This window comes from Canis lupus, chromosome 24 (assembly GCF_048164855.1).
Source record: "Canis lupus baileyi chromosome 24, mCanLup2.hap1, whole genome shotgun sequence".
In the NCBI taxonomy this organism is placed as follows: Eukaryota; Metazoa; Chordata; class Mammalia; order Carnivora; family Canidae; genus Canis; species Canis lupus.
Window position 1 is genome coordinate 33,216,469 of NC_132861.1, and position 26,105 is coordinate 33,242,573.

General features: G+C 46.8%; 1 protein-coding gene across 2 annotated transcripts in view; it reads left to right on the forward strand.

The window, feature by feature from the left end:
• The first annotated feature begins 211 nt into the window (after window positions 1–211).
• EBF2 (EBF transcription factor 2) overlaps window positions 212–26,105 on the forward strand; it is a 192,508-nt gene continuing 166,614 nt past the window's right edge. Inside the window, exons 1-6 of one of the 2 annotated variants that reach the window (XM_072796221.1) lie at window positions 212–932; window positions 3,450–3,606; window positions 4,650–4,713; window positions 5,019–5,074; window positions 5,579–5,652; window positions 11,943–12,011. In XM_072796221.1, coding sequence (XP_072652322.1) covers window positions 802–932; window positions 3,450–3,606; window positions 4,650–4,713; window positions 5,019–5,074; window positions 5,579–5,652; window positions 11,943–12,011 — 551 coding nt within the window. In that variant the 5' untranslated portion in view covers window positions 212–801. The remainder of the gene's footprint in view (window positions 933–3,449; window positions 3,607–4,649; window positions 4,714–5,018; window positions 5,075–5,578; window positions 5,653–11,942; window positions 12,012–26,105) is intronic. The other variant, XM_072796222.1, reaches the window with a different exon arrangement.

A 26,105-nucleotide genomic window follows, 5' to 3' on the forward strand; every position in this document is an offset into this window, starting at 1 on the left:
CGGCCCGCGCACGCTCTCGGGGTGCGGGCAAGGACGCGGCGTCCACGGCTTCCTGTCCCCTTTCACCTCCCGGGCTCCCGGCAACGCCGAGCGTGGCGCGCGCCGCCGGAGGACGTCGGCCCGGCCTGCCCGGCGCCGGCCAATCCCGAGCGTCCATGCAAATGAGGCTCCTTATCGGGCGGCGGCTCCGCCTCCCGCGGCCGCGGCCGTAGTAACCCATTCATGGGGCCCGCGCGCGGCTGCAGCCCGGCTCCGCGGTGCTCGCAGCCACCGCCTCCTCTCGGCTCCGGGTCTTCCCCTTCCTTTTACAACTGATCCTGTTGGGGATTTTTTTTTTCTTCTTCTTCTAAATTCGTGCGGTGGGGAGGAGCAGGGAGTAAGGGGGGGGGGTACCAGGAGGAAGGGGAGAGATTAGGCAGCCATCAATCTCGTCCTGTTTCTCCCAGAACAGGTGATGCTTCTAAATTGTGATCACTTTCTGGAGGCAGCGCTGCCGCTGGAAGGATGCGAGCGACCTAGGACCGAGGCCCCGAGGCGGCGCATCTGAACTTGCGGAGGATAAAACGCAAACTTTAACTACATCAGTCCGCACCTCACGCGCGAAGCAAAGGACGGGTTATCTCCTTTTCCCACCCGCTCCCCCCCCCACCCCTCCGCCCGCCCAAGAGAGACTCAAACTTCGGCTCCTGATCCCTTTTCTTGGATTGCTTTGGAGGAGACGGTTCGGTGACAGCATTGGGAACAGTAGGGACAGTGTTGTAACTCTGTATTTTTAAAGCGACAGTAGACCAGACTTTTTAAATGTTTGGGATTCAAGATACTTTAGGAAGAGGACCAGCTCTGAAAGAGAAATCGCTGGGTGCCGAGATGGATTCGGTCAGGTCCTGGGTGCGGAATGTCGGCGTGGTGGACGCCAATGTCGCGGCTCAGAGGTAACCAACCATACGGCCTCGCGATGATCACTCATGTTGCTATGATCTTAAAGTCTTTCCCTCGGTCCCTTTCTTGCTCTCACCCCTCTCTATCCGTTGCGCTCTCCCTCTCCCCCCCCCCCCCCCCATCTGTCGCCCTGGCCCCGCGCGCGCGCTGGGGCTCGACCTAGGGCAGGCAGGTCGCCGCAGTCCAGGGGACACTTACTTACCCCGCAGCCAACACTCGAGTTTCCGAATTGCCTGGGTCCGCCTGGGTGTCTCCGCCCGCTCCTTCCGCACAGACCACTCTTTGGGAAGAGAATTAACCAAAGTGGCATCCCACGCCCGGCAGCTCTGCGCTCAGTCCGCGGGTGCGGGCCGGGCCGGGAGCGGAGCGCGAGGACCCGAGCTGCAGCTGCGGCCGCGGGGGAGCCGGCTTCCCGGCCGCTCCTCGGTTGCTCCACGCCGCTCGCAGGCGCCTCTCCTCCCGCATCGCGCCCGGTGATTCCCGGAGGCCGGACGCCCCGCGGCCAGATGGCGGCGGCGACGCGAGGAGCGGGAGAGGCCGGAGCCGCTGCTGGGAAGGCAGCGCGGCCGGGAGCTCGGGGGCGGGGGAGGGCGCTAGGCTGGGGGGTCCAGGCGCCCGGAGAGGACGGTGGCCCAGGCGCACGCAGGAGGGGGCGACGGCAGCCGGGAGACTGGAAAGCAAAGACGCAGGAGTAACGGTAGAACGAGTCGCAGAAGACGGAAAGGCCAGGAGGAGACGGGCCGCAAACGCAGGGATCCGCAGCCTTTAGTTTTTTTTTTTTTCCCCCCGCTAGTTACTGAAGTTGACTTTGTTTCCGAGCGTCCGCGTGCTGAGATAGTAAACGCCCTGTGCAGGGTGCCACCCCACAAAGACGTTCTGGTCTCCTGCCCTCATCGCCGCTACCGGGCTGGGATGCGCGGTCACCGCGTCCTCATCTTCAAGGGGCAGCCTCCCTCCCCCGAACCCGAACCCAAAGAGCCCACGGACTTGTTCCCACGACTGCAGCCTTCCTATCCGCTCTCCTAGCCATCTCCCTCCAAGTCCTGACATCACGCAGAGAGATTGCTCCTTTCCCAGACAGGCCGCGTCTCCAGGTGTCCCGGGTAGAGCGAACCAGGCGCCACCCTGGAGGAGAGGAGACCCGGGCGGGCCACGGCTCCCTCGCGTCTGCCCGGGGCCGGGGCGCGCCTCTCCCCACCCGGCAGACGGCACGAGGCAGGGGCGGCTCTCCGCCCGGGGTCTGCGGACTCGCAGGGCGCAGGCGGAGGGAAACCAGGCAGCTTCGCAGAGCCGGCTCCGAGGCGCGTTTCCTTGGCCAAGCACCTTCAAGACACCTTCCCTACTTTCCTCCTTTACCCCGATCAAATAATTGTTAAATTTGGAAAAGGCAGCCCGAGTGGCTGTTTCCAGCCAAAATTTTACACCGTTCAAAAGAGGGAAAAGGGCTCGCGCCCTGGGGTGCGAGGCCCAGAGATCGCAGCGCCGCGGGGCAGCACTGGCCATCTGCGCACTCGCCTGGGCCCCGAGACTTCTGTTAAATGTGATCTGGCGGCTAGTTTGTCCCCGGCCGCGACAGGTCTGCAGGGAGGTGTGTGCATACACTCAAAACGCTCGAGGGCGCCTCCCGGGTCCTCCAACAAGGGTTTCGCGGTCAGCGGGTTTGGCTGGCGCCGCGGGGAGATGCAGCTTAGGCGGGGATCCCCCTGGCCCCAGGCGAGGACGCTCTCTGCCTCTTAATAACATTTTGGCTTCTCCAAGCGCAGCAATTCTGGGGGCGGGGTCCCCAGGATCACGTCTTCCGCAGTGGCCCGCGATCCTTGGTCCCGGGGATTTCACTCAGCCACCGTCTGGGGCTCAACTTTTCGGAAGACCGAGGGAAGCGGGAGGTGAGGCCTCTCCCCTGTAGGACCGCGGCGTGGGCTCTGGGTCTCCCGCCCGCCCCCAGGGAGTTCCCACCCACCAACTTTTGTAGAGATCCAGAGTAGCACTAGGACAGGTAACTCCAATGAAGATGAAGAAAAGGGTCACTTCTTCAAAAGTAAGAAGGCATTTATTGCCCTACCCCGGGAGCCTCGTCCCAAATCCTGACCCAGCCGGCGGCCCTACCTGAGGGTGAAGATCGCGGTGCCCCCACCGGCTTAGACTTGGGCTGCCTCCTTCAGGGACCGCTGTGGGCTTTGGTCCGCAGTCCCGATCCTCTGGTCTCCACTAAAGGCCAGACCTTGAGCTGCAGGGCGCTGGGACGCCCCGGAGGCTGCAACAGCGGGTGGTGGCAGTGGACAGGGGCGGCGGCCTCCCCGGCCAACCGCCAGCCGGCCCCTGTGGCCACCGCAGCTCCTCTACGGAGTCCCCTCTCCTTAAGCCGAATTGCAAAAGGGTCCGAGAGGCCCAGAACTCTGGACCGGGACCAGGACCTTGACCCTCCCCGGTGTTTGTGTGGGCACGTTGGTAACATGGTGTCTTTCTCTCCTTCCCTCTGTCCGGTGTCCCCCATGTCTCTTCCTGCGCAGCGGAGTCGCCCTGTCCCGGGCCCACTTTGAGAAGCAGCCTCCCTCCAACTTGAGGAAATCCAACTTCTTTCACTTCGTTCTGGCGCTCTATGACAGGCAGGGGCAGCCGGTGGAGATTGAGCGCACAGCCTTCGTTGATTTTGTGGAGAACGACAAAGTAAGCGGAGGTCCCCCTCTTTGCCCCACGGCCTCATAACTAGCTCCTTGCAAAGCACTAAAGATTCCATCTGTCACCCGCGACACTTTTCCACTCACATCATCAGGAATGATAAATCGAGGCTTCTCGTCCCAGCCTCGGAATCAGTCGATTCCCGGGCACCGCCTCGGGGGCCCCACTCCCCGCGCCACGCGCTGCGGGGGAGCTGGCGGCTCTGCGCACCCAGCCTCTGGGTCGTTAGCAGAGCCTGGTCGTGGACGGACTGCAGAGCAGACGTCCTTCAGACCAGAGCATGCCCTTCTCCGGGTTGTATTTTATTATTTTGCACCTGCCAGCGCCGGCAGGCAGGCAGGGTGGAAACCCAGAGCCCAGTCCTGGAGCGCCTTCCCCATTGCCTTCACTCCCACTCTGGCTCCCCAGTGCAGTGCCCACTCCTGACCCAGGCTCGGGTGTGGGGGACTGGATTTGATCTCAGATGAAATGGACATGTGACCAAAGGGAAGCCTCTTGCCCTCTCTGGGCCTCAGTCTCCTCAGCTGCAGGATGCGAGCTTTAGGGCAGGAGCTTCTTGAGGTCCCTCTTGCATCGGGACCTGGGTCTCTGAGCTTATGGCCCTAGAGGCTCCAATCTTGGTGGGATAGAGCCAAACCAACGCTGCCCTTCCAAATGACAGGTCCCTGCATCCTTCTTGGGGCTTCTTAAGGACGGATGGAGCCGGTTGAGTTGGGGTGGGGCCTATTTAAAGGTAGCCTTGGCACAGTGTCCTATTGTCCCGGCTCTGGGGGTCAAACTTCTGAGGACAATCTTAAGGGGGCAGGGACAGAGGGGTTGGAGAGGGTCAAGAGCCTTAGCAAGTTTCAGAGGTTGGTTGGCGGACGGTCTTGCCCTTTGACCTGGGGCTGGGCAGGGGGTTGTTCAGAGCAGCCGGGTAAGGCTGCTGGAGGCGGAGGCGGTGTGGGGCGCGCTCTCTGGTTTTTCCTTCATCGGGTAGGTGGGGGGTGCTGGGAGGCAAGGGATTCGAACGCTGCTGCCTGTCTTTTCAGGAACAAGGAAACGAGAAGACCAACAACGGCACCCACTATAAGTTACAGCTCCTGTACAGCAATGGTGAGAGCTTAGCGGGGCCCGGTGCCCTGCGCGTTTCTCCTGCGAGGAGGGCATCTGACCTTGTCGCAGTCGCCTGAGGGCAGCCTCCGGGCTTGAGGAGCGCAGGGCTGCGGGAGGGAGGCCGGGTCAGGGTGAGGGGCGGGTGGGTGGTCTTTGCCCCCAGGACCGCACAGCCTGCGTGCTTACCCACAGCCGGGAGCGTGGAGTGGCTGCCTGGGCCTCCGCTCCCACAGCAGTGATGGGCTTGGGGTGCCCAGAGTGGCTCCGTGGCCCTCACCTCGTGCCCCCTGCCCCCTGCCCCGCAGGCGTCCGCACGGAGCAGGACCTGTACGTCAGGCTCATCGACTCGGTCACCAAGCAGGTGAGCTGGCGGTCCACGGGTCCACTGCCTCCTCTTCTCCTGGGCACCCCCATCCCACCCCGCTGCCATCTGCCCCTGCCCACCCCACCTTGGTTTCCTGGGTCAGACTTCACGTGCCTCTTCACATCAACTAGCACCTTGTCCAACCTGGAGAACAATCTTTTCCTTCTCTCTCCTCCCTTGTCCTGTTTCTTTCTAAGCCTGGAGTTGGGGGTAGGGCAGCAAAGGGGTGAAGAGAGGAAGCAATTGTTGGGAGATCCCGTCCCCCCAAACATTCCCTTTTGCAGGAAATATGTCCTCGCTAGGGCAAACTTCTTTATTATTCTTTTGCTTGAGTTAATCAGGCCACAGCTTGGTTCTGTGCTAACTCCTAATGCAGTGGTGGGCAGAGGGGGAAAAGCCGATTCTGTGCTTGTTCTGAAGTTCCCTTTCCTTTGTCTCTCCATTGCCCTCACATCTTCCCTGCCTGCCCTGCCTCCTCCCCTCTCCCCAACTCCTTTGCAGCCCATAGCTTACGAGGGACAAAATAAAAATCCGGAAATGTGCCGAGTTCTCCTGACGCATGAAGTGATGTGCAGGTAAGTGTCGCTTTTTCCTGCGGGCTTTGCTGGAAAGCGGGGCAGGTGGGCCGTGCTCGTTGCTCTCCCGTGCGTCCCTGGCATTGACTTTCAGGAGTGGTGGCTTGCAGGGAGGGAGGCCTTACCCCGGGCCGATCCTCTAGAACTCCCCGTTAAAGGCCAGATTCTTACAGCATATCCGTTAAAACCCCAGAAGGTGATCCAGAACCACTTAGGATTTCACTCCCCTGGTATCTTAGAAGTTTCCTCCGTTATGAGGAAAGTCTCTGTTGTCTGTCCAGCGGCCCGTGGTAGTGTGAGGAGGGGCTGGGCAGCCCTCCCACCAAGTTTGGGGTCTCCACCCAAGGTCCAGACTGCTAGGTTCCCGCCTGTCCCACCCGGTCCGGGTAGATTTCCTGGAGGGGACACTTGTGGAGTAAGGAAGCACTGGAAAGACTTGCAGTCTGGGAGTGGACCTCCCCTCCACCCCCCCCCCAAACTGCTGAGGCACCTGTCTGCAATGCGGGAGGGTTTCCTTCCTCCGGGGATGTTGCTTCTCCTAGAATTCCCAGTGTCAGGGGAGTTTCTGAGGTCAGGAGAAACTACTAGGTAGAAAGAACAGTCCGGTTGACCACCAGTGGGAGAGGCAGGGAGACGACCCCATGGAGGGGGGGGGTCCAGAGCCACAACTGGACTCTGAGCATCGAATTGTGAGAGGTGCACTCTCCTCAGATTCCTGCATCTTTCCCCATCTTCTTTCTGGACACCAATCATTCCATTTTGAGTCCTTTCTTCTGCTTAACTAGAAGAGAATGAAAACTTAGAGGAAATTTATCGATACACCTAGTCATTCACCCTTTCAACAAATGCTTGAGTATTGGGGACTCCCCCGGCAAACGAGAGAGGATCTAAAAAGGAAACTCTGGAAAGAGGTGGTTGTTTTACTTAAATGTCTATTGCACACATGTTTTTCTTCCTCCCCAAATCTCTGAGTGGAGAGAAAACCTCAGCCCTTCCTTCCTCTGCTACTGCCCCAGTGAACGTGGACCAGCTCCAGACTTGCTAGTTTTGGGTAATTGCAGGCCATCTGATTTAGTTTGGACTGTTTTATGGGCAGCTCCCAGCAGCCCCAGCTCCCTCCCAACGCAGTCAGAAAGAAACCATAACAATCAGCCATGTTTGTTTTGGTTTTGACCAAGTATTAGAAAAACAAACTTTGCCAAATGCAAAGTTCAATTCAGCCAGTGGCCTCAGCGGAGGGGAATGGAGCTTCGCTGCCTGAGAATCTGGGAGAGGCCGTGGGTGATGGAGTCAGCAGACAGACGCTCCACTATCCCAGGGCCCCTGATAGATTCGTTCAGAAAGGAAATGGAATTCCAAGATGAACTAGCATGTAATACCTAGATTAAATAGTTAGAACACTTTGATTTGGTTGGCTAATTCAAGGACCTTTTTTTTTTTTTTGTCCCTCTTTATACTTTTAAACGTCTTTGTTTGGAGAGATTATCTTCTTAAAAGAAAAGAAAACAAACCCCCCAAACTGGCCCTTTGTCTGACGAATTATACCTATCACTTTAAATAACACTTGCACGCCCCATTCAGCTGTAGTTAAGGCTGACATTTTTATTTTTAAGCCCAATCAAATCCTCCTCATTTTATGCTGTTTAAGTAACAGCATCAATTTTTAAAGCCTCTAGTTTAGTCTGCATTAGTAACACAATATAAAAATTTAATGTACTGTAACTTCTCCGCATCTGAGACCCAGGAAGACGCTCTGCGATTTTCTTCCCAAAACTAGAATTTAAAACAAATATTAATTATGAGTAAATAAATGACCCATTGGATGGGTACTGTGTATGGAGGGGTGTGTGTGTGTGTGTGTGTGTGTGTGTGTGTGTGTGTGTGAGATAGCTGGGATGATGGCAAATATTGGATGTATCCAGAAGGGAAGATCTCAATTTGTCAGTCAGAGCAGGTTGGTTCTCCAGTAAGGGAAGAAAGTTGCTTCTCCCACATTTTAGGGCCAGTGAGAGCAGTCAGTGATTGAGGGATGAATCAGATGCGCTGTTCTCAGGGGTTATTGCTTACTCTTAGGTCCCTTTGCATGGTGTTCTTAGGTATACCTGGGCATATTTCCCTGAATGTTTTATGTTCTGTAATCCTTAGGAAAAAAAAAAAACCCACATAAATTGGCTCTTAGCTATTACAGGGAACAAAATAAATCTCTTTAGGAATAACTTTTTTCCTTCCCCACTTGTCTCTGCACTCCTCTTCCCTGCTTTAGTTCATTTTGCCAATTATTAGCAAGGAGAAATCTAGTTGTTATGTCGCTGCCAGCCACCCCTGTGCCCTCAATGCTCAGAGGGTTAAAAGATATTATAATTTGAACAGAAGTCGTCTCAAGGCCTACAGCTGGCTAATAACAGAGTTGTATTGAGCGCGAGCAAACCCCACAGCTGTGACTTTTCGCCACAAGGCGCAGGCTAGACAGGGCCCTAATCAGATGGGCCAGCCGGGCAGTGGGGCCAGTGTCTTTATCGGCCAGATGGTGTGAATTTAGACACTTTTGTTATGCAATCGCAGGGAGGAGTTGGGGAGAAGAAAACAAAACAAAAGCCACCATGCTGTGCGCTTATTTGAGTTTGAAATTAGAGACAGATTTTTGAAAGTTGAGGGTTGAATTTTAAAAACGATTTTGGAGGCGAAAGGGCACATTCGCTTGTCTTGAGCAGGAGTTTGACTGATTGGACACCCTGTGTCCAGGGCTGGGGCTTTTTTCTTCTTCAGCCACCCCCTACTCTCCCTTCTTTCTTCCTCTCCAAAAAATGCAGGTAAGATACAGGATCGGGAGGCAATTTTCCATATTCCGCCAGCCTTCATCCCCAACTTGGTTTATTTTTTTTCTCTTTCTCTCTCTTAAAGACTTAGTGAGGAGATGGGGAGGACCGGAGAGGCCTGTAGGCAAATTGAAGAGTGTTTCAGGGAAAAGCTTCTCTGAGTGAGCATTAGAGTAAGATAAACCAAACCCAGCTGAAGAGTTGGAGAAGTAACCTGCATTTTCATTCATTAGGGAACAAGAGCCCTTCTGAGCCTCTCCGTGGGAGTTAGGAACACAATCAACCTGGTGCCAAGTTCAGTTTCCTCTTCTCTTTGTTTATTTTCCCCCCTTCCTTTCCTATTTTACAGTCTTGTTCGTTTAAAAAAAAAAATCACTTACCAGGAACTTCAGACCTAGAGACTTGCTTGTTAGAAGATGACCCCATAAAGCCTTTTCACTAAAGTAGCTGAAGCTGAAGTGGGTCGTCCAGGCTTTGTCTCTACAGCAAAGGGAAGTTTGTTATCTGAGTGACTTAGGACCCTAGTCCTTCACATCCACTGTCCGCAGATTTAATCCCAGAGCGGTTGTTTGGAGACTGTGGGTTCATGAATATCTTCCACTTTCTACTTCCCTTCACTTGGGTTAATATTACTGGCATGAGGATGGAATGTCATTGAGGAAACCAGATTAAAAAAAAATAACTAGGACATCTTGATGAGAACTTAACTTAAAAAAAAAAAAAAAAAAGAAAGCAAAAGAATTAGTTTTGCCTAACCCAGAGAAATTGTAAGAAGGGCTCAGATGGAGCAAATGCAGTCCACTTCTATTATTTTTACACCTTAGTATTTCAGCCCAACCACCAAGCAAGTGTTGTCTTTTCTGTGCTATTAACACTAGAGATTATACTTAAATATGTTACTGTTGGAAAACGGAAGACAGTCCTAAAGTTCCTCTGCATTTTTCTTTGAATATCATTTCCTTCCCCGATGAGATTCTCCAAATTGTATTACACTGGCACCAGGCTTACATTTTTATCTGTTTTTCTTTTCCTTCAGAGAAAATCCCCATGGAAGGCAGCTGAATTCAGCTGAGCAATTTTGCAAACTTACTGGGCCTCTTCAGAATCATTCCTTCTCAAACTAAACAGATTGGCACATCCTGACAGTATGTGCTCTCGTAATTAAATTGTACAGGCATCGCACACATATTTGGGTTAGGTTGACATGCTGATGATGTCAAAGGGGAGTCTAGCTAGAAGGTCTTTAGGTAACTAGACTGCCTGGGCTTTTGAAATTGTGCTGCTAAGGGAAAAAAAAAAAGGCTTGCCTGAGCTGCAAAGGTATTCTGCTGACCTAAGCAATGGAAATAGGAAAGGTAGGAGAGGGAAGTGGGTGGTGGTAGGGAGTTGGGAACAGAGGCAAGAGCTTTGGGAAGCGGGGAAAGCAGCTGGCCAGCATTTTTATTGGTGTTAATCTTGGGATGGATTGAAATTTTAAAAGTTAAGACCTAATATAATTTCAAAGGCAAAATATTATTTCAGAAAGTCCCTGGTGGCAAACTCTGGTATTTAAGAAAGTTGAGATGGTTTTTCTTTTACTTCCTACTAATTTGATTAAATTTCTTACAAATGTCTTAGTGCTCATTTGGTGAAACTTGGTTGGCATCTCTCATGTATATCTCGCTCTTTGAGAATGGTAGAATGGTTCACCGGGTGATCCCACATCCCTGTAGGGGTGAAGATGAACTTTAAATATTTTAAAAATGCTTCTTTATTTGTTTGTTTTTAATTCTGTGGAGGACCAGAAAGGGCAAATGGACTGGAGAGAGCCAGAAAGCAAATCTGTGTCTGGGCTGGTGATAGGCCTTGGGGTCCCTGCAGCCACATGGCCTCCCTCTTTTCCTTATTCTCTCATCACTTCCAAAGAGAGCTTGGGGATCTCATCACCTCACCGGCTTCCTAAACGTAGAAGGGACTCTGGGAGGGAATGGAGTCCAATATTTTAATTTTGTATATGAGGTTGGCAAAGCCCAGAGGGGTTAAACAGATTTGACTAAATTCACGCAGCTGCTTAGTGACAGGGTCGGGTTGGATGCCAGAGCCCAGATTCTCACTTCGGCAATCTTTCCATTGTATTGCTTCACTCTCAAACTCAAACAGATTGTGGGAAGGGCAGTGCTTACATATAGTTTGCTTATTGCTAATGTTTATGGTGCATATTCTCCTACAAGTATGGATGGTAATGTCTCTCTCTTTTTTTTTTTTTTCCTATGCCATGTCAAGGCTATATTCTTAAGCAACTACAGTTGATGGTAGACCATCTTGAATGAGCCAGGAGGTATTCAGAAGCCTGTGGTCCTGGTGGCAGCAGGCAGCAATGAGGGGAGGTGATTTTCCAGTGCTTCGCTATCACCCAGCTTTCTTTGCTTTTGTCACATCTGTGTCTAGGTCTTCTGTTCAGACACCGTGGGATTGGAGCATTTTTTTCTCTGTTCAGGTCTGACTGAGTCCTTCCTATCTGCTCTAATTGCTGTAGGGCTTCCTCTTTTTCTCTCTCCCTCTCAGATAATTCCACAAGCATTTCTTGAGCATCTACCAGGTACCCAGTACTTTGCTAGGTGGAAGTCTTGGCAGGCAGAGTCTTCATGATGGGACTTACACAGGATGTCCCATTTCTGTTCTAGACTTGGTGAAAATTATTGGAATTATCATTTTACAGCCCTCTGCCTCATTTTCTTCCTATTTTACAGTATATACCATGGTTCTGGTCTTCCTCCTTTATCTTTAGAAAATGATAGAAATAGATAAATAACTGTTTATAAAGTACAGTGAGTTCTCTGGAAAGATGTTTTTATGTAAATAAGGTTGATAAATCCAGGCAGCTACTTGGGGTTTATTTTTATACATTTTCCTTCCCTTTCTTTCTTCAAATATTTATTAAGAAACAAAGATCTAAAAGATGCAATCATAAAATCATTCAACATGGAACTGGAAGTGGCCTTATAGATTGAAAAATTCAACGTCCATGGTTCAGAATACAAATATGCCTCCTGGGAAAGTTGTGATTTGCTGAAAATTACCCAGTTATGAGCCATAGAATGAGAATTTGAGGGAGTATCTCTGGGCTTTGAGTTCAGTGTTGTTTTTATTTTATTTATTTATTTTTAAAGATTTTATTTATAAATGAGAGAGAGAGAGAGAGAGAGGCAGAGATACAGGCAGAGGGAGAAGCAGGCTCCGTGCATGGAGTCTGACATGGGACTCGATCCCAGGTCTCCAGGATCAGGCCCTGGGCTGAAGGCGGCGCTAAACCGCTGAACTACCCGGGCTGCCCTAGTGTTGTTTTTAAACATGGTCATAAATTCTGCGCTCAAGCAGCTAAATGCTAAGAGGCTACCTAGGACATAATCATTTTTGTGAATGCTTCTACATTGGATGCTCATTGTATTTTCTTGATTTTACCAAATTTCTTATACTCTTTTGTACAATCTACAGTCGATGCTGCGAGAAGAAAAGTTGTGGGAACCGAAATGAGACTCCTTCAGACCCCGTCATCATAGACAGGTAGGGGGACAAAGTGATTGAAACAATCATTCCTGGTTTCTTTCCTTTATGAATCTCAGCGCTGACTACTGATCACTTGGGATTTGCCATAAGGTTGGTTTTGTGCTATCTTCAAGGCAAAGCTGGTCCAACATGTGATTTCTTGTTCTGGTTGGCCTTTCTCGGAAGAAGTCAGAATCTTCCTTTTTGAACATGTGTCTCTAAATCTATGATGGGATTCTTTTCCAGGTGCACTGATGTCAACCTAATAAGGAGTATGTGGATGGTAAAAGATGCCAGCTCTCCTATCTGGCAGAGCTGGGTCTCAGTAAGTTTCTTGGAAGAGGCAGTGTACCCTAAGTTAAGCGGCAACCCCTTTATCATTCTCAGTGATTGCTGTTGGGTTTGAAGACTATCAATTTAGATTACAGTTTAGGGGATTACGACAAGCTCTCTTTTGCACTGAGGGAGATTCCATTCTACCACAGAGCATTGCATTCTGGTCTTGTGTTATATTCAGAGTGGGAAAGATTCTCTGGGACAAGATGCTAATTCATTGAAATGTGATTTAGGCATCCTCAGCTGTCTGTTTTTGTGATTGGAAACAGAACTTACAAACCAACGAAGAAATACCAAATTAACTTCCAGCAATCATGTAATTTTTAAGAAATCCCCTATTCCCACCCCTAATTTTTTCTCTTTCGTTAAAAAACGGAATAATTCCCTATTGCTTCTTTCTTTGGGTTTTCGTGTTTCTAGCCAGGTCCTGAAATGGATTGGAGAGACCATAGTCTCCAAAGTTGTTATTCCAATATTCCAATGAATTCTCAGTTGGGAGAATGGAACCTCTGGCATTCTTCCCAGAAAGCCAGCTTGGTTTCTTTGTGGAAAGTATAGCCTAGCCCTAGGAATGAGGAGGCTGGAATCCTGATCCTGTCCTCACTTCTGACCTTGGACGAAGTGCTCAGCCCCTCTGGTCTTTGGTGGTACCACTGGATGGTACTGCCTGCCACTCTCGGTTTCAGGAGGCTCCTAAAGTATCCATGGGCAGCTTTGCATTCTTCTCTGAGATGCTTGCAAGAGGATGATAACCAAATGTAAAATGTTTCTTGGATGTGTAGGGTGCCTTTGCCATTGGAGGAGGTTCAGGTGAGACCCGTTTTAGGAAGCCATTTGGAATTTCCTTTTTTGGTTTTTTGTTTTTCTTTTCTCTGGAAGCGCATAGACGCTTACAGTTAAAGAATTGGGAGAACTCTCTGGGGTCAGCCATCTTCCTCACCTGACAGACAAGAAGACTGACCTGGGGAATGGTGACGTGACTTGCCCACGATTGCATAGCTGGGTGGAGCGGAGCTGGCACTGGGACAGTCGCCTGTCCTCGGCTCGTGCTCCTTGCTGCCACAGCCTCCCTCCTTCTCCCGGCCCTGTCTGTCCTGACTTATGTGAGTTGGATGTGTTGATTGCACGTGGCCCCATTTCCTAACCTCCCAGGATGCCTTTAGGATCCTCTGGGGGTGGAATCTGAAGCATTTGAGAACAGCCTAGATGCAGACCCAGTCTTTTCCCACGTGTACACTGACCTCCCGGATCATCTCTTCTCCACACACTTCCACTCCCCTTTCAAGACGGTCCTCCAACCTCAGGACTAGTACATCTTCTTTTGTCGTAAATACCCCATAAGCCAGCTTTAGAGATGGTTGCCGACCTGTAAATGCTAAACTGCACCTTACTTCTCATCAGCCCACATCCTGATGACTGCACCCTAAGCAGTTCTGACTCTGAGAAACTGCATGTAGCCTGCACCCAGGGATAAAGCCCGACGTATTCACACTTTTACCCTATATGAAACACATGTTGCAGATACAAAAGAAGGTAGTCTTTTTGCATCTACAGAGAGAGAAGATATTCAAATTAGATGCTTTCATTGTTTGTGGTAGAATGACTTACATTCTTCTCAGAAGGTGGAAATTATGTCTTGGTTGCATGTTATAGAGCTTTATGTGCCTCTGGCATTTATTTTTTTTACTATTCTGTGCACAATAAAACAGCCCAGTGATGTCTCTGCATCGCTTGAAATATGTGTTATTTTTGAAATGTTGCACATCTACACATGGAAACATACACACCAATGGGTATGATAAATTGGCCCTCATTAGGTTTTTAGAGAACCCATTTCATTAGAAACAGATGCATTTTTTCTGCTTGCTCACTTGTAAGGCTTTTGTTTGAAGATATTGCCTTATTGCCTCTGGATATCTTTTGGGCTTACCTTAGCCTCCTTCCCTTCATTGGGAAGTAGAAAGAGATAAATGGTCAGGTTTCCATTTGTTGGAAGTGGGATGGGTGGTTTGTGTCAGTCAGGGGTTTGGTTGAGTTGTGTATCCAGTCCCTGTGTTCAACATCTGCCAACTTGGAGTTGTTGAGATCCCCCATGAGCACCAAACGGGTGCAAAGTAGTCTATTTTGGATTTCCTCTGAGTAAATATAGAACTCTCTTCTTTGCCCTTGTTCCTATAATGCCAACTAATTATCTCCTCCCCCTGCTCACTCAATCTAACCAGATGCAGTTAATTTACACTGTCTCTCTTTGAGTTTTCTCACACAACAGGCACGCTCCACTCTGGCTCCGGGGAAGCCTGTTTATTCCCTTGGAATTGTGCATGTTTGGGGGAGGGGTTGGGGAGCCTCAAGGGTAGTTCCCAAACTTTTCACCACAAAGGATCCCTTCTATTGTTTCTATTGGCTAACCCAGCATTTTGTAAGATTTTGCCTGCTGAACTGGAATTAGCAAGTAAGCACTCAGCTGTAATTCCATTCCTATTAATCAAAGACATACAGTAGAATGAGAAGGGAAAACCTCATTCTAGAAATACCCTTGGTCTCATCAATGGCCAATCAGAGGTTTTGATTGGGATGAGACAACCAGTGTTGTCTTGTTGACTTGACTTTTTACTTGACACAAAACAATTTGACTTTTCACATAGCCCATGTGACCACATCCTGGCAGATATTCAGTTTCCAATAGGCTGCTTGAAATATGAAAAATAGCTTTTACTACCTACTGGTCCCTTCATTGAGAATCATTGGATTTTATTTATTTATTTATTTATTTATTTATTTATTTATTTATTTATTTATTTTTTAAAATATTTTTTATTTATTTATTTATGATAGTCACACAGAGAGAGAGAGAGAGAGAGAGGCAGAGACATAGGCAGAGGGAGAAGCAGGCTCCATGCACCGGGAGCCCGATGTGGGATTCGATCCCGGGTCTCCAGGATCGCGCCCTGGGCCAAAGGCAGGCGCCAAACCGCTGCGCCACCCAGGGATCCCGAGAATCATTGGATTTTATAGTAGGGCATCCCCTGGTAGAGATTTGATTCTTTTATTTCCTAAGACTTAGCCCCAGACCAGGATTATTTTCCCTACTAAATTATTCCCTGCCTTGATTTCCCTAAAAGCATAAATTTAATATTTGTCTTCAGTTGTCTTTTCAGCATGCTTTTATGAATTCTTGTGCAGCCACACCCCTCTCCAAAAAGTCAGGCCAACACACAGCCCAGCAGGACTTGCTGCTGAATCACGGGCCTCCAGCAGAGCCTTCCTTCTGTGTACAAATGTGTGCATGTGTAGAGTGGCAGTAAGGTTTATTAATTTTTAGTGTAAAAATCCAAAGTTGCTATTGGAAAGAAAAAGACCCCCAGCAGAACAGAACAAAACAAAACCAGCAATGAAACCACAATTCTTACTTTGGTCTTCGGCCTAAGTCTTGTCTATAAAGATCTGTGTGTGGTAAATAAAAAGAAAAAGCCTCAAGCTGATTTACATTTTGTAAATGTAACCACATTTTGTGGTTTCAGAGCTATTTCAACCTTGTTTTTTCTGTGTATTCTTCTCAGACTCTCTTCTCCGTCTGGAAGCCTCCTCTGAATATCTGCTGAATCTCTGGGGCTCTCAGGATAATCTGGTGGTCCATGGAAAGAGTATTTTAGGGACAGTTTCACCAGTGTAGGAGAGTGAAAAAAATGTTCTTACTGTTCCAGTTCTTGCAGTCCATAAAAGGTCAAATGGGCAGCGAGGGCAAGAGTTCTTTCTGAGTCTTTGTAGGCTGTCCTTGCCCATGGGCAGAGTGGCATGATATTTTCTGTTAAAAGGGCAGATCAACCTATGTGTCACATGCTAAATATCCTAGTCTTCTGTTTGGGGACACTGGTCTCCATATGTCTGAGTTCTGCTTCCAGGAGGACCATTTTATGTTGATGCATTTTTGTTTATTTTCTTTTTTTGAGGACCCAGACAAAGAATAGAATGAACCAAATTTAAAATGTTTACTTAAAAAAGATCTAGTGTATAGGTACCCACAAGGGGTTTTCCTGATGTTATCTTTCTTTCTTTCTTTTTTTAAACTTTTAGTTGTGGAAAAATACACTCAACATCAAATCAACCATCTTAACCATTTTTAAGTATGCAGGCTCAGTGGTTTAGGTACATTCACATTGTTGTGCAGTGGGCACCACCACACATCTATAGAACTCTTTTATCTTGCAAAACTGAAACTCTGTCCCCATAAACCCTAACTCTCCTCTCTCCAGCCCCCTCTCCACCCCCAGCCCACTGGCATCCTCCATTCTACTTTTCTTTCTCTATAAGTTTAACTACTCTAGGGAACTCACATAAGCAGAATCATACTGCATTTGTCTTTTTGTCACTGGCTTATTTCACTTAGCATAATGTCTTTGTTGTTCTTTTGTCTTGTGGCATGTGTCAAAATTGCCTTCCTTTTTAAAGCTGAATAGTATTCCATTTTGAAGATACCACACTTCTTTATCTACTCATCTGTTGATGGTCGCTTGGGTTGTTTCAATCTTTGAGCTATTTGTGAACAATGCTGCTGTGAACATGGGTTTACAAATATCTCTTTGAGTCTGTTTTTCCTTCTTTTGATTATATATACCCAGAAGTGGAATTGCTGGACCATCGGATAATTTGAGGAACGACAATAACATTTCCATAGCAGCTACCTCATTTTACGTTCCCTCCAATCATGCACCCAATTTCTCCATGCCCCTATGTTACTTGATATTTTCTCTCTCTTTCTCTTTCTTTCTTTCTTTCTTTCTTTCTTTCTTTCTTTCTTTCTTTCTTTCTTTCTTTCTTTCATTTATTTATGTATTTGAGAGAGAGCAAGAGAGCGAGAGCATGAGAGCATGTGTGTGGGAGCAGGGGGAAAAGCAGAGGGGGAGGAAGGGGAGAGGGAGAATCTTAAGCAGACTCCCCGTCAAGCACAGAGCCTGATGCAGGGCTCGATTCCACAACCTCAAGATCATGAACTGAGCTGAAACCAAGAGTCAGAGGCTCAACCGACTGAGCCATCTAGGTATAATAGTTGTAATCCCAAGTTCTTCTCCTGTTGTCATCTTGGTAGGCATCTTCACCTGCTGCTTTCCCCTTTGGTTCACGCTTCCTGTTTGCTCTTTCTCTGCCATTTGGCACATCATTTTCCTGTCTCTTTCTACTTCATCAACTATCTCATTCCATTAGAGTACATGTTTGGATTCTCTTTCCTCTGGCCCATACTTGTTATGCTTCTCTCCAGTGTATCACTTAACTCCAGGAAAGTATTATTTGTGGGATGGGAACTTCCAGAGAATAACTGTGTGGAGTAAAGCCCTTTACCAACCAATGCATGCCAGAGGGTATTGCACTCCACCTGAACACTCCAGTTTTTGTTAATTTACCAAATGGACTCCATATCAATATCTTCCTGATTTGTGGTGAAGATTCAGATTTTAGCCCCACTGTTCCTTTCAGCATAGGAACAGAATTTGGAAAGTAGTTGGAGTTGACCTCTTGCTGAGATTTATGTCCATGAAGTCTAGCAGATTCCAGCTGTCTTAGGTCGCTCAGACTGGTTTTCAATCTGTGACCACTCCCTCCCTTTGGATGGAAATGGATAAGCCAGATGTATCAGTAGAGATACCTCCTGAACAAGGATTTCTATCTTTGAGAAGGATGGATAAGGCCAATACTCAACATTTAATTGGTACTTATTGTGTGCTGGATACCGTGCTAAGCAACTTGCACTAATTAAATAATCTTCTTAATTAATCTTCAATGGTTGAGAAAAGTTTCAATTTTATGAAGAAAAAAAATGAGCCTTAAGGAGTTGGAGAACTTAGCCAGGGTTACATAGCCAGCTTCCGTGATGAAATTGGAGTGTAGTTAGTGGTGGAAGTTCCAGAGAAGAAGACTTTGGTCTAAAGGAAAGAAACGCTTTTAAGAATTTAGAACTGTATAAGAGTGGAAAAGCCTGGTGAGAATGGTCTAGAAACACTCTTGATGGGATCATTAGAGAGGAGATTTGTTCTCTGGGAAGTGGGGGGGGGGGGGCACTGTTAGCTCCCAAAGTGGCATTTAACTTTGAGATTGTACAAGTCACATTCATATGTGTGACAGGTTTGATGGAATATCAGTCCTTAATCCTCATGACTGAGAGGCAGCATTATGAAGCAGATATGGCCTTGGACTAGTAGTGTGGTCACTCCTGTTAGGTTATATGGATATTGTAATCTTTTTACCTGTTTGGTTTTGCCTTACATCTCCACACAGATTGTTATTCTTGGATGTCAGACATATGTCACTTATGTCTATAAAATTTTTTAGTTTTGTGATGGTGCTAATAATACTACCTTTCTCAAGATATGGCCTTGGACTAGGATCAGGATGCCTGCTTCTGGCGCTGGATCATTCAGTAACTAGCTGTCTAATGTAACAGAGGTTATGAGCTGCCTTTCTGGGCCTCAGTTTCCCTATTTGTAAAAGGAAGTGCATTGGATTAATGGATGACCTTTACATTACCTTCCAGCTCTGAATTCTCTGATTCTAGCTGAGGACCCAGGTTTGGGCATCAGGCATGCTAATTCATCAGCCTTGCTCATCAATAATTTACGGGAGCTATTAATATGTGCCTTCCATGCCCAGATTCCCCATCTCTAGTGTAGGGGAGCCCAGTGCTGTGAAGAGTCTACAAAAGCCTGGCCCCGGGCTATTTTTTTTTTTTTTTTTAGTGAAAATTCCATTCTCTTAGAGAGGGTGCAGATTTTCTCACCAAGAAAACACGGATTATCTGCCCAAAGTGAATGCATCATTCTTTCATGTTCCTTGTCCTTTGTTGTGGAGTAAAACCTTTGCTAGTTTCTTGGCTATTTTATGGAGACATAGATAGGAGAAGGGACTCCTCTACTTGCTGGTGTAGGAAAAACATCCCTTTGGGTTGAAGCACTTCACTGGATGATAGCCTGGACCAAGTGGTAAATAAGAACCGCAATTTCCTTTGAGAAAATCTCTTTCCTCCTGCTGATTAAAGAGATGGTACAGAAGAGTTATGATGTTTACTTCTGTAATTGGGTTAATGTCTAAGAGTTGTACTTATTCTACTTGACAGACCAGTCTTCCTAGACCGGCTGAATTTTAAGATTTGATCAGTCATTTGTACATCAGTTCACTCCATCATTCATTCATTTGGGATATTTTTCAATTGTTCAGCTCTTAAGCAAATATTTGTGAACTCCAGGCTCTAAGAGACTGTCAGGAAATAAAGATAGGCTTTGTTTTGTTTTTTAAAGATTATTTATTTATTTATTTATTCATGAGAGACACACACAAAGAGAGAGAGAGAGAGAGAGAGAGGCAGAAACATAGGCAAAGAGAGAAGCAGGCTCCTTGCAGGGAGCCTAATGTGGGACTCGATCCCAGGACTCCAGGATCACACCCTGAGCCAAAGGCAGATGCTCAACCACTGAGTCACCCAGGGGTCCCAAGGATAGGTTTTAATTTTCTGGTCTCATCATTTCTTTCCCCATGAATCAAAATGGAATCAAAACGTCTGTTTCATCAAGCAGACCTTGAATATGTCCTCCCCTCTCCTTTTGCACATACCAGTGCTACTGAGAGTACCTACCCCAAGCTCTGCCAGTATAAATCCTATCCGTTTTTCAAGACCCATTTCAGATCCTGCCTCTTCAAAGATACCAATTCTTATAGCCCAAGTCTTTTTCACTTGACATTTGTCACCTGTGGTCACTCCTGTTAGGTTATATGGACATTGTAATCTTTTTACCTGTTTGGTTTTGCCTTACATCTCCACACAGATTGTTATTCTTGGATGTCAGACATCATATGTCACTTATGTCTATAAAATTTTTTAGTTTTGTGATGGTGCTAATAATACTACCTTTTTCAATGAGTTCTGGTTTTAAAAACATTAGTATGTGTAGGGTGACTACCACATTGCATGACAGAAGGGATGCTTTTAAAAAGCCATAGCAATTATTACCTTGGATCCCCCACAGTGTCTATCCAGTGGCTTTGATACTATGGTCACTCAGTAAATATTACTTGGCAGATTAATCTGTGACTGCCAGGCCTTGAAGAGTTTGGATAAGTGAGTCCTTTGCCAATTCATATAGGACTTTTCTTGTAACTATTTATACTTTACTGCTGCTTAGCAGTCTTACCCCCAGTGGCAGACAGATCCAAAACAATGCCAAGAACAGGTATCTAGGGTTGTGAGGTAGAATGAATCACTCAGTAAATGTTTATCAAGGTTCTCTTATACTATGGATTTTGCAAGGTGCCCTTAGGAATAATAAAATTGAATGGACACGAGGCTTTCCCATCAAGAGCTTATATAGTTCAGATGGAGAAACAAAGGATGTGCAGAAAAAACTAACTCAATGTAAAATGCAAAAAATGCCATAGGAGAGGTGGAGATTAAAGCTCTGATGAACCATAGTGGGGAGATGATTTTCATCTAGGTAGAGATACGGGGGATGACAACTGTGACTTAGACATTCATGGTTGAGGTCAAAGGGCATTCTAAGAGGAAAGTGTGTATGAGAAGACATATGGAAAGGAAAGAATTTCCTACATCTCATAGTTTTAAAAGTGCAGGGGATATGCGTGAAGGGGACAGTAGGAGAAGAAGTTAGAAAGATTGTTTGAGTCTAGATTTTGTAACACCTAATTAATATGCCTGTACGAAAGCATTTTGATATGTTTTGTTGTTGGTGGAAAGACATCAGAAGATTTTGAGTAGTGGCCAGGTCAATATTTTGGAGAGATAACTTTGAGGATGAATTGGAAAATGGGGAACTGAACTAGGCAAACCTATTAGGAAGGCATTACCAATAGTTCACAAATGCTTTTCTTTTTGTGCCTTTTTGGGGAATTTATCAGTTTATCTGCCAGAGCTTAGGCATTACTTCCATCACCCTGTACCACCAGGAATTGGGAAGATGGGCACAGTCTTCAAATTTTGTGACTTCTGATAAAAATATCCCAGTTTCTGATTTAGCTTCTTTCATCTTCTGGATGTGCTCCCTCTACCACCAGCAGTGGTTGGGAGTTGGGTTTTCCCTGCCAGATACCAGTCACTGGAGGTAAAAAGCCCATTTTCTCACCTTTCCACATTTCACTTCCCCTCCCCCAATACACCCACCACTCCAAAGCTTTTGCTGATGTTGCCACTTGTCCCCATGAGTACGCGTCCTTTGTTCACTGGAAAGCTCAGATCCTTTGCACAGAACTGCTGTTGTACCATCTGGCAATCTGTGAATTTTTTAGTAGCCTGGATGTTTGTGAGAAAGCAGGAACTCAGAGGCCAGAATCCAAGCCATTTACAAGTAATTCTTGAGAAAAGAGGTGAAAAAACCCAAACCAGTTCATGTTTACTAGCATTCTTTCATTCAAAGTGCCTGCAGAGGTCGCCTGGATCAATTCCTGGTGAAAATTGGAGGACCAAGTGTTTGTATGCAGTTATGCAGAACAAATAATGGTATGCTTCAACTCCCAGCTTTTCCTCATAAAATTGTGTGATGGGATTAAATAGTAGATTTTTCAGGAAGTGGATGAGTCAAGAGTAGAAGAACAGTACTCTGCAGTTGTTTTGTGCTGGAAATAAGAAATAGATGTTTGTTTCTAGGAAAGATATTTCTTTCCAGGGTTGTTTAGCTGGCTTTCAAGGGAACAGAGAGACTTGGAACATGGGAAATATTGATAAGACTACACGTTCATCCAGAGAGAACCTTCTAGAACTCCCTGTTCTTTATTTATTTTTCTATTTGAGTAGATTGGTTTGGTAAGTTCTTCTGGGTCTATCTTTGACCAGCCAAGAGGCTAATAGGCCAAATGGTTGGGCAATATGATGTATTCCAAAGAGATAGGAAGGAAGTTATTCACAGGTGATTTGCAGACTTAGGGTTCTACCCATTAGGACTTGATTAGATGATATGTTGATTGAAATCTTATAACAATTGTTCTCTGTTGCTCTGTTCTTCACATTGACCTAGAGTTGCAATTGGAGTGGGCATTTGCTAGAAAGGAAGGTGGTTGGGTGACAAGAGGCTCAAAGCATGTCAAACAGATTAGACCCATGTCTATAAGGAGTCAGTCAGCATTTCATCAGTCTGCACTGGGTAATTAATTAAATGATTGTCCTCCAGGAAGGTTTTGTTCTAAACTCAAACTCTCCCAGCCCCCTCAAGACCACCACGGAGCCAGAACTGGTGAGAAATGCTGCAGCTGCTCACATATAACAGGAGCTTTTGAAAAGGAAATAGGGAGAAATCCCTAATCCCACAGATACCATGGCAGGAATGGAAGAATTTGCAGGGATGGGACCAGTTGGGTTCAGGCCAGCCCTTGGGGTTAACACCTGCATTTTTAAGGCACATAGGATGCCAGGACTTTTTATAAAAGAGAACTCACAAAATGGTCATGTGTTCTGGGTCATTGTACCTTTGAATGCTGTTATTCACACATAGACCCTCCAATAAAGCCCTGAGGTGGGTCTCTGTAGAGACAAAGGAGGAGCTTTTGGTTTGTTTGTTTTGGGCCCAGATTTGCACAATTGGGCAGGACATTTTCCTGATCAGTTTAAAGCTATGCCCATGACTCATCTTAGCTCTATACTGGGACTGTCACCCTACACTGCAGATGAAGAAACTCAGTTGAAGGGCAACCCCTTCAGTGGCTGTGTAGCAAGCAGGTCAAAGATTCAACTGGGATTAGAGGCAAGATCTCTTTCTCCCAGATCAAAACCGTGATGGTCTACACAAGGAGAGGACCGGGGAAACAATAGCATTTGTGACAAATATGGTGCCACTGAATTGCAAAGCTTCTAACTGGACTGGAGCTTTGAAGGGTTCATCACCTTTCAAGCACACTCTTGACTTCACTATAATCCGTAATTTTATATGTAGCCAGTTTGGTCCATGTGAAAGGCTTTTTCCTACCTACTTAGAAGAAATAAGTTTGTACACACAACACAGATTTATGACATGGCGCTTGTACTCTTGCAAAAAGTGGCTATTATTCCTGCCATGTGATAAAAAGCAAAATCTGCCTTCAGAATTGAGTTTGATCACTCCTCTATGCCCTTCATGAATTTACCCATTCATTCATTTCCTGCCTCTCACTGAATCTGGACTTGCCAGATTTAGCAAATAAAAATATGGGATGCCCAGTTAAATTTAAATACCACATAAAGATGAATTTTTTTTCCGGTGTAAGTACATCCTAGTTAAATTTGTATTTCAGATAAAAGACAGATACATTTTCAGTGTAAACTTTTCCCATGCCATATTTAGGATATACTTACACTGAAAAAAACCCATTCATTATTGTTGAAATTCAGAATTAACTGGACGTCCTGTATTTTATCTGGCAACCCTACCCAAATCCCAGTTTCTCATCTGAAGAATAGGGGAGTAAGGGCTGCCCCACAGGACTGGGATGGGGAGAGAGGATGCGAGGGAGAGCCCTGGGCCATGACTGGCCCTTGGGCTAATCAGCATATGCCTCGTTCCTTCCTTTTCGTGTTTTTTTTTTTTTTTTCCCTACCTTTAGATAGGGGTCATCATCATCATCTTCTTGTCTATGTGGAAGTTGATTCACACTCAGGAGATCCATTTAGGAGGCTGATAGGTAAGCAGAAAGCACTACTGAGAGCCAGTAGCATTCTCTACCCGCCCCCTGGCCCCCACCCCCAGGCTTTTGCCAGTTTCTCTACCCAGACCTCCTCCTCAGACTTCTGTCTCTTGTCTCTTTTTGTCACCTCTCGGTGCCTTGCTCTCATGCTCTGTCTAGACCCTGTTTTATGGACTTGTCGCCTCCCGTGCATTGCTTTTGCTTAGTGTCCACTGTCCATCTCCTGTTCACTTTCATTCTGACTTCCCCGAAAGCCTTTGTTCGGCGTTCCCTAAGTCTCCTTCAGCGCTTCAAACATGTGGGATTGTTTAGGCTCGAGTGATAAATTGCACGGAGTTAAAGGTAAAGGGGAAGCTCCTCTCTCCCCACTTGGTCTTGGCTGACGTTTGAACAAGAGCCAGACTCTACTTCGATTTAATGCTAACAGTCCACTTGATGCTTGCCCAAGTAAATGTAGAGTGGCTAATGCATTTTATCATCCAGATGTTGAGTCACAAGATGAAGGATAACCACCATTTAGACATATATCTGGGTAATTTAGTGAACTGGAAAAAAAATTTGACTTTGAAAATTTGGTGTCATTTTTGAATCAACCCATGTTGAAAAGCGGATGGCAGGTTTTAAAATTCTGCTTTTGCTTCCCTCACTTCCCTTGCCCCCCCCCCCGCCCCACGGTCCCCATTTCCCTCTTTTTTCCTTTGTTGACTTTTCTTTTTACTTCCTGCCTTTGATTTTAGGGTCTCCCTTGCTTCCCGCCACCCCCCTCACCTTGCCTTGCGTTTTCAGTGAGGTGTCTAACCTTGATTCCGACACAGACTGTCAGAAACGTTTCCGTGAGCAACTCGTACCCTAACGCCTTTCTCCTGAATCCCCTCTTTCTTCTTTTCATTCCCTGATGAAGAATGAAATGCTGGCTTCACTGTAGGTGTTCTGTTTATAACTCCGGCTTGGCGGTTTTCACTTCGAGTGGAGTCCATTGAGCTTGTAAATTGTATTGGATCAGTGAGCCCATAATGAGACCTCCAAACCCAAACAGTAGAAGTCTGCTGGGATTTTATTGTTCATAAAGCTTCTTCCCTGGGGAGGGATAGAGTCATTAGGTGTGCACTGTGTTTAATATTTGGTCATGACAGGAAGCAATAATTTTCTATTTTTATGGTGGCTTCTGAGTTTTTAAAGCAATTGTCTAATTCCCATCACTGAGACTGGAGGCAAATTAACCAGGCAGTGAGGTAAGCCTGGATGTGGTTTTGGTCGGGGCATATCTGGTTTAGCATCTTTTTCAATCCTGTGCCTGACCTCTGCAACTCTGGTGGCTGGCACCTGCCGACTCATGGATGTGACTTCTCATCTGGAGTCCCCTGAACTCTTCTTGCCAGGTAGAAATGTTCTTTTTCCGACGAGGAGGTGGAGCTGTGGGCTCTTCTCGCCTGTCCTTTCAGACCGTTCCCTCCTTAGGTGAGGGAAGTGTGTAAAGTTTTTCAAAATTGGCACCACCTGGAAAAACGGCTGCCTCCCCGCTTCTTAACCTCTGGTCGGGCAGCTGGATTTGAGCATGACACCATTCTAAAGGTTTGCAATCCAGTCTAGCATCAAGAAGCCCCCAGCCAAGGTGTTAGGTCTCCTCGCTTCACAAACAGGGGGGATGCTTTGGCTTAGAAATCTCTGAAACAGAACCCAAACCTAAGTATCTGCAGACCAGGGCAGAAAGATCAATTTGGTGAGGTGGCATGATTTCTATCAGTTGGGCCAGCCTGACCTGGGATGCTGGAACAGTAAGTGGGAATTTCCAAGGGTAGATTACTAGAAGATTACTCCATGGGTCACAGGGTCAATGGTCCACTGACTGCTGGTTGCTAGTCTACCTTGACAGCCGACCTGAAATTCTGTGGAAATAGAATTTTGTCATGCAATTCTGAGCACAAGGAAGGTTGAACAGAAGGCCAATTGTTTTGAGACCCATTCTATCTGTAGATCTTGGTCTCTTCCACATTTTTCCCCCCTGGTAGGAAACTAAAAATGAGGCGTCGGTGACATGCTTCTTTGCGAAGTCACAGCCTACCATTTTTTTTTTTTTTTTTTTTTTTGAGTTTTACAGAGCTTAGCAGGAACCAGCTGGGCAAAATT